Here is a 17210-nt window from a genome sequence, read left to right as displayed (position 1 = left end):
AGAGAGGTAAAACAATGCGTGTTTACAGTCATCAGAAGTACACTTCAGCATGACAATCATTCTAAGCACAATCCTAACGCAGTGAAAGCACAGCTGGATAGAAAAACACATAACGGATCACTATCAGTGATGGAATAGCTTCTCCTCAACATTATTAAAGCAGTGTGGGGTCATGTTGATAGAGAATAAAACAAAAACCAGCCAACTAAAAAAGAAAAAAAAAGATTTGAAATGTCCTTCAATAAACCTGGAGCGCTACTTTACTTGTGAAGACTACTTATATTACCGAGAGTTCAGACAAGTCATTCTCCTGCACACATTCTCCTAGCAAATGATAAAACATTAAGAGGTGGTTCAAGATTTTTGCATAATACTGAAATAGTATATGCGTGTAAATCTGTGGATAGGATACAACTGATTAAAAAAATACTCACCATCAAGTTGTACTATAGTAGAAAACAGAGCAGTAGAAAGAAACCGTGACAGCAGCACAGAAAGTTATTTGCACTCCATAACAGAAGATGGCAGCAGTAGACTGAGGAGGCGCTGTAACAGCCAAGCATCCCGTTACACAGTACACGGGACACTTTATGGACTTCCTGTCTCGTTTCATAACATCGTAACTGTGTATAATGTAGCATTCTCCCGTCTTAAGTAAGCGACTATCATTCATTGCTTCCTGTCTTAATAATGACCTGCATTAAGCGGCTGTTCTCTAAAGGACCTCGCTCCAAAGTCGCGTGGTTGATGACTGGTGAAGCTCTCACCTCCTGCAGGTGCTTCCATGCTGAACTAGTAAGAAGTTTGTATGATAATTTAAACAAAGTGAACTGAAGTATTTTTCCCCTGAACGCCGCAGTGGGTGCATTATAAAACTCACCTTTTTCATCTCGCAGGTGAGACACGAATCTAGCGCGCTTCCAGTAGTTCATCACAGCAAGTATGTGTGTGACCTCCCACCCAATCACAGGTTTCCGATGGGCAAGTTTCCCCGGGTTTTACAGTGTTTGCTCAGAGATCAGGTCATTACAGAGAAACAGGTGAGTGAGACACTTTTATGATATCTGCCTGTGATTATAATCGATTATTTGATTTTATGATTTACAGGCATCCAGTTTCTAAACATAACAAGATCAACTAATAGTGAATATCACTGCTGCTATTAAAAGTAGTATTTATTGGAAAGCACATTTTCCTGTTGATGTGCCTTTTCCTTTCTTACAGTAGGTGTGGGTCCCTGAAATTGCCTCTAAGGATTTACTGAGCTGTGTGCACACCGAGGACTACCTGGACAACTTCATAAATGGGAAAATAAGTGAGCAAGAGCAAAGGAGGACAGGCTTTCCCTGGAGTGAAGGCATAGTGAGGCGCTGTCGATATGAAACAGGTGAGAGAAATTCATGACGTACACGTGACCCGGAAAGATTGCATTATGTTTGCTGTTAACGTTCTCTCTCATTGCCAGGTGGGACTGTTTTAGCTGCTGAAGTCGCTCTGCAGAGGGGTCTGGCTTGCAGCACAGCAGGGGGAACTCATCATGCTTTTCCCAGCTATGGTTCGGGGTTTTGTCTCCTCAATGATCTTGCAGTCGCAGCCAAATACACGATGAACAATTCTCCTAATTCTCCTTCTACTAAACGCAAAGTTCTCATTGTGGATCTAGATGTTCATCAGGTGGAGTGCACTAGTCTCTGTTGTGGATTAGGATTTGTCTTTGTTGAGAAGCTAAACCTTTTTCATGTGTCAAACATCCTACAGGGTGATGGCACCGCTTTCATCTTTAAAGAGGAGCCTTCTGTGTTTACATTCTCAGTGCACTGTGGGAAAAATTTCCCACTTCGTAAACAACAGAGCGACCTTGATATCAGTGTGGAGGATGGGCTGGAGGACAAGGATTACCTCTCCACAGGTATGTAGATACTCTCCATTTTAATAAATATCTAATCACTGAATCGCAATTCTAGCACTACTGTTTTCAATTTGTGAGAATTGTTGTTTTTGTCCTTGCTGATTTTGAAACTACTGTTTTTTTTTTTTTTTCTGTACGTTGAGATGATTTTCATTGACGATGCTTCTAAAAACTCACTAATATGTCTGATGGTGTACCCAACAGTTGAAGCCCACCTTCCCTGGCTGCTGGAAACCTTTCGCCCAGACCTGGTTTTGTATGACGCAGGGGTTGATCCTCACTGGGAAGATGAACTCGGAAGGCTTCGCCTGACAGACCAAGGTGAGCCATTCTGTTTTACACCCAGGTGTTTTTTACCTTCAAATCACTTACAGACTTTTTGAATGACTTCAAGTGTCCCTTAGGGCTCTATCAGAGAGATTTGTTTGTGCTGAAGACTGTGGTGAAAAGAGGTGTCCCTATCGCTGCTGTTATTGGTGGAGGATACTCTAGAGACATTGATAAACTGTCACTCAGACACTCTATCGTCCACAGAGCAGCAACTCAGGTAAATGAAACACAGCAGATAGAAGACTTGTTTGTCCAATTTTATGTACAGAAACAATTAGTTTTAAAACCGAGTTCTCATTATAACCTTGCTATTCATGTTTCAGGTTTGGAGGGAGTGTGGTATGTAAAACTTGGCTCCGTAATCAAGAGGATCCTCAGTGGGTAGCTGATATTTGAGAGAATGCCATGGTCATTTGGAAAGTTTCAAAAATGTATTAGAAACTGACCAGTACTTCAGTTACTTTGGCATATTTATTTAATTTACACAGTTGAGATTAACTGTAGTAGTGATACATCTTATGCGGTCACATATTAGAACTTATTTCACTCATTTTTGGTTCGTTGCAATGATGGTCTTGTAACTACAATTATATTGTTATAGGGACATCACAGCCACCATAACAACATATTTTTACATTCATCTGAAAAAGAAGGTTTTTATGGAACTCAGTACAGTCCTGTGGAAAAACTGTTTATATAGGAATCAAGAGGTGCTGCTTATCAAATGCTCTTGATTAATTGGTCAAAAACACAAAAGCAGAGTTTCTGGTAGTTTTCTGGGATGGGGCTTTCAGCTCCCTGTTAATGCCACAATCTTACCAGGAGTGGAAATTCCACAAAATTCACTCAAAGGTCAGACAATACAACTCTTAGGGAGGATTTTCTTTTTTTTTGGGGGGGGGGCATAAAAAACTAAGAGCTAAAAACTTTACAAGCCTAAGGTAGTATCGGAAATGTTAACATTCCAATGCAATTAGAAAAAAAACTGCATTTAAATAAACTTCTGCAACAATGTTTCTGATGAGACTAAAGCAGAGATGCTTGTCCATAATGGATAGCGCCATTTTGGGTACAAAACACTACATGTCAATGCAAAGACCACATATCAGCTCACAAGCACGGTGGTGGAGGGATAATGATTCGGGTTTGTTTTGTATCCACAGGATTTGGGCACCTTGCGGTCATTGAATCAACCTCGACCTACAATAAAATGTTTGAAAAAGAAAAGAGTCAAGGTGTTGTAGTGACCCAGACCAGATTTAAATGCTAGTGTGGTGTGGCTTTTAAGAGCTGTGCATAAATGAATGCCAATAAACATTAATGAACTGAAGCAATATTAAAAAGAAGAGGATTTCACTACAATGTGAGAGACCAATACAGTCCTACAGTAAAATAATTAAGTTATTGCATAGACTGCAGAGTCCAATGGAAATCTTCTTCACGTGACTACATGTTAAAGAATTATTTAAAAATCCTCACAAATCAAATATTAAGGCTTTCATTTGTAGGCTGGTGATGATTCTAGTATAGTATGTGCAAGTTGGCTATAAAGACTTTTAGCTTACCATTTACCAAATTGTACCTGTGTGACAATTAAATATTCTAGAAATAAACTGTACATGAACAAATCTTTGTTGTTAATGGGAGTAGAAGCAACACAACACCCGTGAACAAAAACTAATTTAATAAAAAAACCAAAACAAAGTATTTACATCAGCTCACACAAGACATTTGCCACTTTTAAGACAAACCTAGTTGGTCCACAAAAACTATACAGCTAAAGAAATGCACCACAATGGATATAAACAGTTTTTCAAGTCTCACCTATTATGTCATTCACTGACATCAAGCAGCGATATACTTGTGATAGAGTGCAATGTTTATTCACAGTACATGAGGCAGTTTTCTGATTTGCTGAGACATACCAAATTGTTACAAGACACAATGCCACTATTGCAAATATCTACATCAAGGGCGCGCACACACACAGACACGCCCACTGGCGACATGTCGTCTGGAACACTTGTAGAGTAAAACAACAAGAAAATGGCACTAATGTTTCGGAAGAGATTCTGCACAATTTTAAACTTGTATGAGAGTGCAATGAAAAAGTACGCACGAGCAGTTTCACAGGAAGCGTTACCAAGAAGTCCGCAGCTGATACTAGCTGCAAATTTGGCTCCTTTTAATGAGAGATAAGCAGCATGCGATTTTGCAGACACAAAGAAAGAAAGAATTCTCTACTGAAATCAATATATTAAAATATAACAGCAGAGGGAAGAGTATGCTGTAGCTTTGTACATTTCTCTTCTGCTCATATTTAAAGCACAAGAGAAGAAATGTTCTTTTAAAATACAAATCAATAGCTGTGATGCAGCCCACTAGGGTTAAATAACAAAACACCGACTCTAAAAGACACACTGTAGATTTATTGAAAAAGAATAAATAGTTAAAAATAATCTGGTACAACATACAGTAACGGCCACGGTTGAACACTTCCATAAAATATCTATTTGCTGCTTTCCAAAAGCTCTGACATATAGCTGGTTCCAGGATAAAATAAATACATGGATAAAAATCTCATTTTTAAATAGTTCATGAGAGAATTACAGCACTGGAGAATGTTAGTGTTACCTAGACCTTCAACAATGGCTACATTTGCACATTTAAATGAAAAGAATGTCATTATTCTCACATGTGGAATTCAGTGCTAAAACTTGAGGCAGAGGCGATGCAAAGTGAACTCAAATATGACAAGTTCCGGTCATATTTTCCATACCTGAACTTTCTCTGCCACCACACACCAATTGGCGTGATCAAAGTAGGTGTGTTTAACATGAAGTTCTTCGACATGATTCGCTATCAGCTCTGCCAGCTCGCCCTCCCTGAAGACGTGGTAGTACCTCAGGCAGGAGCCTTCCACCTGCCCTTCACTCCCCTGAGGACTCTGTGTGCTTTCCTGCAGCTCTTCTCCCAGCAGCCCTCCATCTCTTTCATCTCCAGACTGCTTTAGGTCCTCCCCCTGCAAGGAGACTAGATCTGGTAGAGCCAGAGAGCCACACTCCTGGACTAAAGACACTGCGCTGCTGTTGTTAGTGGTGCCATTGCCTCCAGAATTATTCGGTCCCTTGTGCTGCTCTGTGACAAAGACATCCTCTTCTGATCCGACCACAGATGGCGGAGAAAAGAAACTTGAGACTTGCTTGATAAGCCCTCGTCCTCTCCCGCTCAGGTTGAACTTGTTCCCCTCATTTTCACCTGTGGGGGAAGATAAAGTGCTCATGTCTCTGGAGGATGAACGGGAGATCCCCAAGCTTCCGAAGTCGAACACAGAATCAAGAGACCTGGAGAAGAACCACAGTTTGTGTGTCCTCTGCTGTGGTGTAGTGCGACCAAGATCTTCTTCGTCTGCCACAGAGGATGTGCTTCTAACCTTCCTGTGCTTTTCAGTGTTGTCTATGGCTTCGCTCACGCTCTGTGCTGTGGTTCTCCTCCTCGGTTTGTTGAGGCCGGGAAGGAATTGAGGATTGGGGTTCCAAGGAACAAAGATGTCCTGTTTCTCAAATTTACGACGTTTCTGCTCCATGGCCCACACGTAGATCATAATGCGTCCGCCCACTCGCAGAGTGCGAGCCATCTCCTTTATTGCTCGAATACGACGCTCTTTGGTGGACAGATGATGAATGACTGTGACAAAAATATGAATTTGTCAGCTTTAAGCATGGATTTATGAGGTATCATGTACACTGTGTGTATAATGGAAGATAAATGAATAGTGCAGCTGTTTGGTTTGGACCTAATTACACTCTTTTTTTTGGTAGGACACAATAATTATTTTTCACACTGTTGGCTTGGCAACGCAAGTTTGTGGTAATATGATGTTTATCATTATATGAGTTAACTTAATTTGAGGTAGATGTCGGCGTTTGAGCTCATGCATATGAAGGGAGTGATTTGTTACTAAGTGAAATATTTTTAAAAAAGCCTCTTATCTCATCTATAATAACTGCTTATAGTTCTGACCATTACCTGCAATAGAAAGCATAGCATCAAAGCAGCTGTCTCTGTAAGGCAAATGCAGCCCATCACACATCTGGACCTCATGTCCTTGGCTCCAGGCAAAATCCACCAGGGGGCGACAAACGTCACACCCCAGCTTGAACACGTCCTTGTTGATGTGGAGATACTTACCATTACCACAACCTGGAAAGACAAGACAGTCAGCTACAACATAACACAAGAAATGTAAGCCAGCTGTAATTGGACTTTCAGGATCACATTACTGCTGGAGACCCACCAATGTCAGCAACGATGCTCCCAGGCTGCAGTTCCAGGAGGAACTGCCGTACCTTCGGCCAGGCTTTATAGCGGCTGTCGTTGAAATATGGAGCAATCTTGTCGTAGACATTGTGTACATGATCTCTTTCAAGCTGGCTGGCAGCCTCCTCCATCATGTTCGCCCAGGCGGCCTCATGCAGTGGCCTCAGAGCATCATGACTGCAGGGAGAAGAGTCTTTTTGGTTATTTCCATTAAACTGTGAATTTCACCATGAAAAAAAAAATATTGTGATAGTGTGGACTTGTTAAATAGAAATGGCACAGTGGAGACCCTCTCTGCATGCTTGTTAAAGTCCCACAAGGTCAGCTCAAAACCATAATCAGCGGACACACAAACATCTGTCAGGTGGTAATTTAATATCAGACCCTCTGCTTTGTACTTCAAGTACCAGCTGAATCAGTGCACTCTCTCACATCCATCCAGCAGTGCACAGTGAGGTTCTGCTCTATGAATACAAGTCAGGTATAATTTGTCACTTTGAGTATGTAACTGCGGAAAAACACAGACTACAGGATATAAATTAACTAACCAAGTCACCGCAAATAGGCACACCTCATCTCACCAAGCTCTTAGCAGGTCCATGTCCACAGCAGCTGTGAGAAATTGGTTTTACAGTAACGGGGAAGCAAAAGGTCAACACATAAATCACTTTTGTGTCAGTAACAGGATGCAAAACAAACATGAATCATGTTTGAGTGAGTGATTTTCATCGATTCCGTCACACTCTGTAAGTAAGCATTATGCTGCTGTTGGGGTTTATATATCGCAGCATTTCTTTCACTGTCACATGCAGTGGAAGGTCTGGACGTTTACCTAATTTGACCTTCATTAATCCTGAGAAAGACTTTAAATTTCCATGGAAATAAAGCACAGCAGTACTGAATATCAATATGTTATAGCTTAGCCAGGCCAAATACTGATTGTTTGTTGGTTTACTACACTTTGCTCATAAAAGTTAATTGATTAAAAGAGACTATTTTTAAAGTTATCACTTAAGATGATGCCCTGAGTACAATATTGTGCATGAAAAGGAACGTACCCACAATTGTGCATCAATCTAGCTCATTCTTTTACTACGTTGTAGTATCTTGGACAATATTTATATAAGTTCAGGCCATCTAATGTTTGGATAATGACTCTGACTTTGAGACACTTTGAGTTTTTATCTATAAACACAGTACGGCAAACCCCAAATCTACAGCTCACAGCAACCACCTTGACAACAACAGGACATTGTTGCCCACATTTCTATAGTTTTCTTTTCAAGCATATTTGTATGTAATGCCGACATTATGTAAACTTCAGGGACACGCTGTAGAGTTTCAAACTCGACAGAAAATTTCAGGGGTTGTATAATTGTGACGTTTGTGTTATTCACAGCTCCCACTGCAGTCATCCCAGTTTATCAGGATGCAGCCCACAGCTCCTGCAGTGCTGCTGCTGTGGCTCCCTGAAGCACTAACCCCACTGGCCACTTTACTAGGCACACCCATAAAAAACTAATGAAATCCAAAACAATGACTCTGGCATGAATTCAACTCTTTTGGATCTTTTTGTTTCACCTTTTGTTTTCATCATCTTTAACATTCATGATCCACTGTGTTACATAGTGCTGTAATAGCTGTGAAGGATTGTGCACTCCATTAAGGTACAGAAGGGGAGAAAAATATGCCACAAAAAGAAATGGACAAGAATATCTGGCTATTCAGAGTTCTTATTTGATCTTTCTGATTATTGTGTCGTGGTTTAATTAATTTCATGCAAAGCAAACCCACACAAAACAGTTTCGATCACATGTTAACTTCAAGGAAGTTTTAGAAGTACATGTGTACAAACTGCATGTTTGTAATGCTGAATAAATTAATTAAACTGTAATAATTATAAGCTTTCAAACCCCCCTGTCCTTAAAAATCTTATCCTGGATAAATTTAGCCCATGATTTGTTGCATACTTATACTGTTAACATACAGCTGACCTCAACGCAGAACACTAACTCTACTATTCTCCACAAATACAGCTTCCCATTTAAATTCCTAAATTGATTCATTAAGTCTTGGATCAACAGTGGAAATACACTTTCAAAGGCAAAAACAAATAAATGGCTGATTCCTGACGAGGCCAGCAGAAAAGAAGATGTCTCTGTTTTTATCTGCATTCAACATCTTTTATACCCACACTACTATTAACCAACAAGTGATTGTTAAATCAGTGCTGAACACTGCCTTTTTTGCTTGCAAATTATCTGCTTTGAAATCACTGACTGTGTGTGCCATAAGACTCTTCTCATTTTACCCCTGTACTGAGCAATGTGACAAAGACTTTCCGCTCTGTGTGACACGGAGATGGGAGATAAGAGTTGTTTTCAATCGGCTGCGATAGATGAGAGCTGGTGGTGCTATGTATCCCAGCAGAAATTCACTGCTAACATATGTCGTAAAATCAATGTGCACAGCAAATATGGGTTTACTTTTGAGGTTTATCTGTAACTGCATTGTACAATACAAAATTTCAACCCACTTAATCTTCTATCACTTCAGGTTGGACAGTAAACAGAAGGATGTACAGACTGTCAGCAAAGAAATCAACATTAATAGATGTAGTTCAGACCATTGCAACCTACTGAACCATGCAGTGCCATAGGATGATTTGTTAAGGTTAGAAGGGAGGAAAGCCACCAGACATTTGGGCTCCATTTCTTTCAAAAGGCATTAGGTATGTCCTTGAATGTAATACAGACTATTGCCCATTCAGTGCGCACACAATGAAAATTACTGGAAACATTTACCACAGGATATTAGTAACAAAGCCCGACTTGCACTACATGAAACACAAATATCTCTTTTTATGACCTGACAATCAGAGCCTTCTCTGTGCATTAACAAGCTTATCTTCACTCCACTGTTTGTAAATATAGTGTACGCCGCATCCTTTGCTCAGACCTATTTCTGGACCACCATCATCTGCATCATCTCAGCCAAGTGGAAGTAAAACATCCCTTATGTAACGCTGTAATCTGGCCTCATTCTGTGTTGTCTGTGCTCAATTCCACTCGAGTTTCCCCCTCTGCTCACTAAACTGTGGCAGTCCTCAGCTGACATTATGTAACCAGCAGCTGGGCAGGCTCAGAGCTTTACCTCTGAATGACAATGGGAACTAAAATTAAATCAGATGACAACGTCTGGTGCACAGATCTGTCCTAGGTGCAGGGCATTCAGGGGATAAAGGTAAAAATCAGCCATTATTTTAGTCATTTTCTGTACACAGATTCTGTAAGTAATCAATAACTTAGATATTAACTTAGATATTTTCATCATACATGATCCACTGCGTACAACATTTGCCACTGAGTACACTATTCTGCGAATATGTGACTTTAAATATGCGTTCCTAGGCCGTGTTAACAAGCTCAGACCTCCACTGTGCTTTTATGTGATGTAGTGGTGTTAGGACTGTATGAACAGACAGGGCTGCGACGGCTGAGCACGGGGAGCCCAAGGAGAGCAGGTTTAACCGTGAAGCATGCCAGCGTGAACATGTGCGCAGAGATCTTGAGGTTTATTCTACCAGACCTCCTCATTAGTAAAATGAGCAGTAAATAACAAGTTAATATATTCAAAGGCAGACAGATGAAATCTCTGGACAGTAACCTGCAATTCAATTAATCGCCCAAGATTTAAATGAGCCCCGTATTTAACTATATTACTAGATTATATTATATTTAATAATGGGTGGGGTACCGGGCTTGTTCTGTATCGGGGAGCTGCAACTTTTAGTCCAAATCAAAGTTTCTTTTGATATATGTGCAACTGATGTATACCAGCCTAAAGTTTAAATACTGAATTGCATTAATAACAAAAATGTAACCAACTTATTTGCAATTCATAAACAGCTTTCTCGTAATCCGTGTCAATAACTGCACAGCCTCCCTGCCGAAATCACTTACCGTATAAACTGCCGTTGTATTATCCGCCTCTAGCCTCGGGTCGGTGGAGGTAAACTTCCCTCTCCGCACATGCGATAGATCTATATGATCCACCTGTAATGTGGATCAGAGGAAGGTGCTCTTTAAGGTGGTCCCGAGCTCATCAACAACCACATTGTGCTGGCGGTTTAAAAAAAGCAAGATAAAAACGTGCGGCGTGTGACCGCCAGAAGTCTACTGGCCGAAGGACGGCATCAAATCCAGGACTGGGAGCTCCACACCTGTCAAGCCAATGAAAAGATAGGGCAAAACTTCCGGTCACGTGTTTCAAAATTAAAGCAACCCAAAGTAGGACAACAAACTAAGAAACTGCAATGACCGAAAATCAAAGAAAAAAGTAACAATGATTTGGTGAAAATGAGAAATCCCATATGTTAATCTCATAAACGAAATGTAAATTAACCCACCACCCCCCAACAATACACAACTAAAACGAATTAAAACCAATATATGGAGTAGAAATGATTTAAAAATACAATTAGGACCAACAATAATCCAGTAAAACTAGCAAAAGCTACACATTCAATTCTGTAAAACAGTTAGAAATTAGGTAAAGGGGTTTTTAAAAAAAAGATACCTGGACTACTGAAAGATAGTTAAACTGATAATGTTGCAGTTTAACTAGCATGATTTTGGTAAGCAGTTCCAGTTTAAAGGCTATTGAAGTTGATGGAGCTAAAATTGCATCTAGAAAAATATAATGATACAAACCACATAATATCTGAGGGTTTGTGACAGTAGTCGTGCCTCAGTAAAAAAACAAACAAAAAAACTTTGGTGATGAATTAATAAAGCTGCAAAAGTGATCACAGTATCTTCTTCTTTCAGCTTGTCCCTCTAGGGGTCGCCACAACAGATCACCTGCCTCCATCTCACCCTATCACTAGTATTTTCGTCTGTCGCACAAACGCTCTGCTGGTCCTCCTTCACTATACATGAATCTGCCCTGACGTCTTCCTCTTTTCCTTCTGCCTGGCAGCTTCATTTTCAGCATCCTTTGTCCAGTACACCCACTCTCATGACACCCTCGTGTCAGATGCCCAAACCAATTAGTCAGTATCTATACAACAGAAACAATGCCACATGGCTACACCAACTCTTGAATAATTAATTATGGGAACAATAATTCATCTGCTCAAACATTCCCATCTCCCAGCTGTTTGATGGAAATTAAGCTTGATTTTGTACCTCTGTATTATAGATGATGCAATGCTCCTTCATTTGACTTTGATAGACTAATACCAACTTTTAGAAATAATTTTAGGCAGAACTAAAAGCATCAAAATTGTACTTGTGTAATGATATGTATATAAAAGATCCTACTCCTTGTCCAGTCATTGGATGTTCATGTATTTTCACTATTCAGCCCACTACTGATTTCTATAACAAAAGACACACCCTTGCGCCTTTATTTTGAAAATCACGCCATGCAGCATCCGCTCTTCTTGTATATAACTTGACACAACTGATGGGTTTTCAGCGTGTAAAAAGATGACACCCTGTGCGGTTGCAGAGCATGGCTGTCATTGGCTATGAGCCTCACGTGACAACCACAATAAACAACGTGACAGGTAGAACATGAGGTCCTTCATTTTATGCTTCACCCGTTTCCCATTTCCCTTAATGGCTTTTAACTTTTACAAAGTCCCTGACTTCATCCCAAGGCTGCAATAAAAACTGACAACCCCCCCCAAATTCATTCAATTAAAGTAGAAACTGACAGTAATCCATAAGATGTTTTTTACAGTTTCACCTACATGTTGGTATTAATTGCTAATTAATTACTATTACAGGCTCCTCAATGAGATATGATCGCCCCATTTTTTATTGCTTTGTAAATAGCACTTACTCTCATTAGCACCAAGTACAAAGGGTGAGCTACAGGATCCTGTTCATCCTGATCTTCCACTTGCAATGATATGGTACTAAGGTTATAATAACACAAGAACTGCATATATTAAAAACTAAATAAAAAAAATTAAACAGCTTTTAGTTCCACACCATTAAGCCACTTAATGTGTTTTCTACTCTGGTAATAATTAGTGCACATTAGCCTGTCACATCCACTTTTCCTTGTCCTCTGCTTCCCATGTCAGCTGTGAATTCATCTGCCATTTTTGTTCCTGAGATGCTTAAGAGCAGAAACGTATTTATGGTTCATCACTGCCATTTAGGGAGCACAGAGCACTCATCACAGCTGCCTACATCATCATCATTCAAAGCACACTTTTGCTCCATTCTGCTGCAGGCTTTCTCACATTAAAATGACGCGCACCTCCGCACCCGAGAAGTACACAGTACAAACACATTTAAACTGGCGGCTAATGAAAATAAGTAGAAACGCAGATGTCCCCTCAGCAGAGGTTTAGCAGCTGTTAAACAACAGTAATTACTTTTAGTCTCTTCAAACACTCTGTTAAATCATGAATTCAGTTAGGAGACAGACGGCATCCTTCATAATGGTTATATATCAAGGACACTTATGAGTCCTCAGCACGCAGATTTCTATTTTTCTGCAGCAGAAAATATTTCCCAGGGACAGACATTATCTCATAGTATTTGCCTTTCATTGATTTAAGCCGGCACCTTTTAGTCCAAGCCTGCTCCCTACAGACTGTATCACCAAAACACTTGCTGCTGTATTTATTAACTGGTTGTTGTTAACTAAAGACTGTGACTTTGTGGTGCCAGGAGGAAGTGTGGGTGTGGTAACTCCTGCTCAAATTATGAGTTTTCCTGTTTCCTGACTTCCTGTAATTGAGTGGCAAATTGTGTTACAGTGATCTTCTGTACATTCTAAGGTAGTTTTTAAATACTGCTGGCCAGTGCTGTTGCATGAGAAATATCAGCAGTGGTCTGTAACTCCATTGGATAAGGGTTTGTTGGAGTTGCTAAATCCAGCCACCAATACAGTCATAATAACTTCTTATCCCTGCTATTTATAGAACGATAATTTCTAAGTGTGCCTGGAGAAGGTCAGTGACTGAAAGGCTGCCCCTACAGAACGAACAATGCACTGCAAAGTCTTCAGTGCTTTTTTCCGCCCCATTATAATGGACCATGAAATAGAAATGTCAATAGAAATCATAAAAACGCCATGTAGTTCCCTGCCTCTGCAATGTGGTCCTCTTTAGACAGCTGCTGAAACAATCCTCCTTCAAAACAAGATTTTATGACATCAGAATAATCGTGTTTTTCTTTGGAAATGGACTGTTTCCTATAACCCTCTCCATATCAGCATTCAGACACGAGCTTCATCGAGGTCCTACTTGTTAATCAGCTCCAGGATTACAAAGGTCAAAGCTTTTACATTAAAGATAAGGGAGTCGACAGCTGTGCTGCTCAGCACTGATGTTTGTGATTTAAAAGTTCAAAGGTCTTATTCTGTTACAGTGACAGCCACAAGACCAGCTTTTTTCCTTCTTGGCTGTCTTTGCCTCTCTTCTAGGTAACAGGTGGGTGAAGCTGACCTAGTTAGGGTTGCACTATAAAGCAGGGCTGTCGAAACCTCTCAGGGGCTCTTCTCTGCTGCTCTCCCCCATGCTGGCTTACTGACAGACAGAGCATCTCAGGTTTTCCTTTTTATTTTTGCATGCATACAGTCACTCATTCATTTACAGTTCACCGAGACGTTGCGTACATATTAATTAGCTGACAATCAAGCATACTATTTTTGGTTTTATTACTTTAATTAAAATAACAAACATCATCTATGTGAGGCCTTCATTTTGAGCCGAATTGTGACAACATACAGTTGTCTACTGTTTCCTGGTCTGATAAGACTTTTAATAACTAATTCAAGCTTGTTTGCATTATTATTCTAACAAGGGTGGAACCAAAGGGCCTTTAATTTTATAGAAAATGTTTTTGGAGGGTGTAATTTCTCTTTAAAAAGTGAAGTCTAGATTAAATTTAAAACGGTTTCTCTTCTTTGTTATTGACTTGAGTTACTCATTAAAGCCTTTTCATCTTGTTCTTCTGCCCCCGGCACCCATTTTGCAAGAAAATCTAATAGCAGTTTTTGACCATTTAGCCTAACTCTTCACTGCAGACAGGGCTGCACTCACATCAAAAGACAGAAAGCAAATCCATTAGAAATCCCCTTTAAAGGGCCTCTTCATTGATTCTCTTGACTCAAGGTCAGATTATATCTTAGGGAGACTCACAGGACGGCTTAGCCTTTTTAAATACTGAACATACTTGAGGCCAGCTCTGCATTTTAAGATTCAATAAGTTTTTATTTACCAGTTAAATCTAATTTATGGGTTTCCTTCCTACCATTTATTTTCACAGTTTAGCCTTGACTTTTTTTTGTAGTTCCGTGCAGAATAACCCTTTAAACAAATAAGGCAATCATTTACAAAAATCAAAAAGCAAGCTTGTGCAAGACTTAGATTCAGTCTTAAAACTTCCACAAACACTGAAACAGAGAGATTATTGCATATCTTACATATCACATCAACCTGCATTATTTTTTTTTTGTGGAAAATTTGTAACACTAAAATGTATAAAATGTAAAAAGTTGGTGTAGCATTAAAAACCCTCTACAGAAAAGATAGGAAGCTGCAGACAGCAGTACGCTGAATACTGCAGTCTAAAAAACAAATAACTAACCCTAAACACATATTTTTAAGACTGGAAGAGCATCAGTTGGAAACACTGCCTTCAAGAGAATTAAAACTACGACCAGTGAAACCAGTCACGTGGATTCCTATTATTAAGTTAATATTTGGTAAAAAGTGTGACCTCACAGTGGCATTTCATTCTGGACAATAATCCTTTGCCCACTCTCATTCACTGGTATTTTCTTCACCCTTCACTGATCCCTTTCTCTAACTCAAACCAACACATACTGCATTTGGGTTAAATCTCAGTTTATGTGCATCCAATTATCAGTATGCTGTTCTTAAGCATACAACAGTGCAGCAAAATGTGAAGCAGAGAAACAGAAAAGTTAACCCAGATCTGTCACATTAAGATCCCAAAGACAAATACCAACTTGTCCCATGTTAGTCCCAGTTCCAAAAACACGACCTAATTTTCTTAAAAACAAAATTTTCAACCAGTATAACACCGCAGACACACATTTAACTATATAGTCTGTGGTGTAGAAAAAACTTTCTGGTTCCCCACACAACAACGATTGGGGGAAAAGAGTCAACAAAACATCACCTCTGTGCCGCATTAATGAGCACCAGCAGGAACAGTGGGGTGAAATGTGATTTCCTGTGAGACACACAGTAATGAACACTGAATGCTATCAGACAAAGACCTCTCCACACTTGGTGTTTAGCGCTATATCAGAGTTTCTACAGTAATAGGGTCTCTACTCAACGTTTCCCTACAGTAATTGGCTGCAGCAGCTGTAGATGGGTTATTCTTCTTTGGCAAACTGTCCGTGAGGCATATTGTGTTTACAAAGACGCAACAGTTTTTAACTGGAGGCACACCTATTACTGCTTCGCTTTCACAAATGAGCACACAAAATGCAGGATCACCAATTTTGAGTCTGCCAGAAGACAGAAACAATATTGTCCATTTGCACACTGACAGGGTTAGTTTTTGTTTACTGGTATGCTGATTACAATTTACAGGCCTTTGTTTAAAAAAAAACATGTTTTTAAAAGTTTACCAGGAGCCAAGATGAGGTTCTTTTTCATCCTTTCATGCACCCAAACAAAGAAACACAAAGAATCTGTTTTATACAAGAAACACTAAATTTTTATCAGGTTGATTTGTTTAACTCTGACTTTTTGGACACTCATTTTAGCTTCAGGCACACTTTTTTAGATCACTTGGACTCAGCACAGCTTAGGAAAGGATTTCCTAATAACCACTATGAACAGAAGAAAAATTCTGTTCAAATTAGAAAATTTCAATTGGTTTCAAACATTATGCACCAACACTTTAACTCAAAGACATCAGAATCAGTCTGTTTTGTTAATCCTTAAGCGCTTCTGCTAGGAAACTGTTCTACTAGCTGCCATAAAATATTTACCCTAAAAAAAGCATTAAATAGTTTTCACAAAGACATTAAAACAGAAAAAATGCATCACATGGAAGTTACTGTATAGTTTAGTTGTTTTTCACAGGACAGTGTGTAGTCCTGTGAAAAACTAAGTACATATTTACTGCTTTGATAGGAAATAAGAGGGCATTTAGCAGCCAGGTGCTGCTGCTTCAATGCACTTAATTAACTGACCAATCAGTAAGTGTGACCACCTCAATAAAAGCAGTTTGGCAGTCTGCAGTCTCCAAAAAAGCTCAATCTCAGCCTCTTCAGGCCCCAGTTAGCAGGTTAAATATTAAAGTTCATGGTAGTATAATATAAAAAGACTGAACACGTATGGCTTATTTGATATTATTTGAAAAAACATTCATCTCTCTAAAAATATGGCAACACAGCTTAGATTTGCAAAGTTGCATCTGAAAAACCACAGGACTTCTGGGGCAATGACGTCTGGAGACATAAAGTATGACAAAAATGCAGATATTATAGAGCCGCTACTGATGAACATCCAACACAGCATATCAGCAAACACCTCACACCGGCTGTCAAGCACAGTGGCAGAGGGGTGAGTTAGTTCATTTGGAAGCCACAGGACCTCGGCATCTTGCAGTCATTGAGTTTACAAAAAACTCCTCTGTCT

General features: G+C 39.7%; 2 protein-coding genes across 5 annotated transcripts; one reads left to right on the top strand and one right to left on the bottom strand.

Annotated features, from left to right (window-relative positions):
• The first annotated feature begins 580 nt into the window (after positions 1–580).
• hdac12 (histone deacetylase 12) lies at positions 581–3816 on the top strand. 4 transcript variants are annotated; one of them, XR_014907249.1, is made up of 8 exons: positions 581–795; positions 897–1040; positions 1228–1387; positions 1466–1674; positions 1759–1909; positions 2114–2230; positions 2304–2456; positions 2563–3816. XR_014907249.1 is itself a non-coding variant. In XM_085380357.1 (8 exons), exons 1-8 carry the CDS (start codon positions 691–693, stop codon positions 2584–2586), a joined length of 1053 nt encoding a protein of 350 aa, XP_085236483.1. In that variant the 5' UTR covers positions 581–690; the 3' UTR covers positions 2587–3810. The 4 variants fall into 4 exon arrangements, 2 of the variants coding, with proteins under 2 accessions (XP_085236483.1, XP_085236485.1); XR_014907250.1 differs by having other exon boundaries at positions 2325–2456; positions 2563–3814; XM_085380357.1 differs by having other exon boundaries at positions 2314–2456; positions 2563–3810.
• A 765-nt stretch (positions 3817–4581) lies between these two features.
• trmt9b (tRNA methyltransferase 9B) lies at positions 4582–10794 on the bottom strand. The gene is made up of 4 exons (XM_085380356.1): positions 10522–10794; positions 6537–6736; positions 6269–6442; positions 4582–5926 (listed from the first exon to the last, which is right to left on the bottom strand). Exons 2-4 carry the CDS (start codon positions 6691–6693, stop codon positions 5004–5006), a joined length of 1254 nt encoding a protein of 417 aa, XP_085236482.1. The 5' UTR covers positions 6694–6736; positions 10522–10794; the 3' UTR covers positions 4582–5003.
• Positions 10795–17210: the final 6416 nt, after the last annotated feature.

Source organism: Rhamphochromis longiceps, linkage group LG14, assembly GCF_057381845.1.
Source record: "Rhamphochromis longiceps isolate RC_006_pf linkage group LG14, R_longiceps_female_GT1.1, whole genome shotgun sequence".
Taxonomy (NCBI): Eukaryota; Metazoa; Chordata; class Actinopteri; order Cichliformes; family Cichlidae; genus Rhamphochromis; species Rhamphochromis longiceps.
This window is presented reverse-complemented; position numbering and strand designations above follow the sequence as displayed.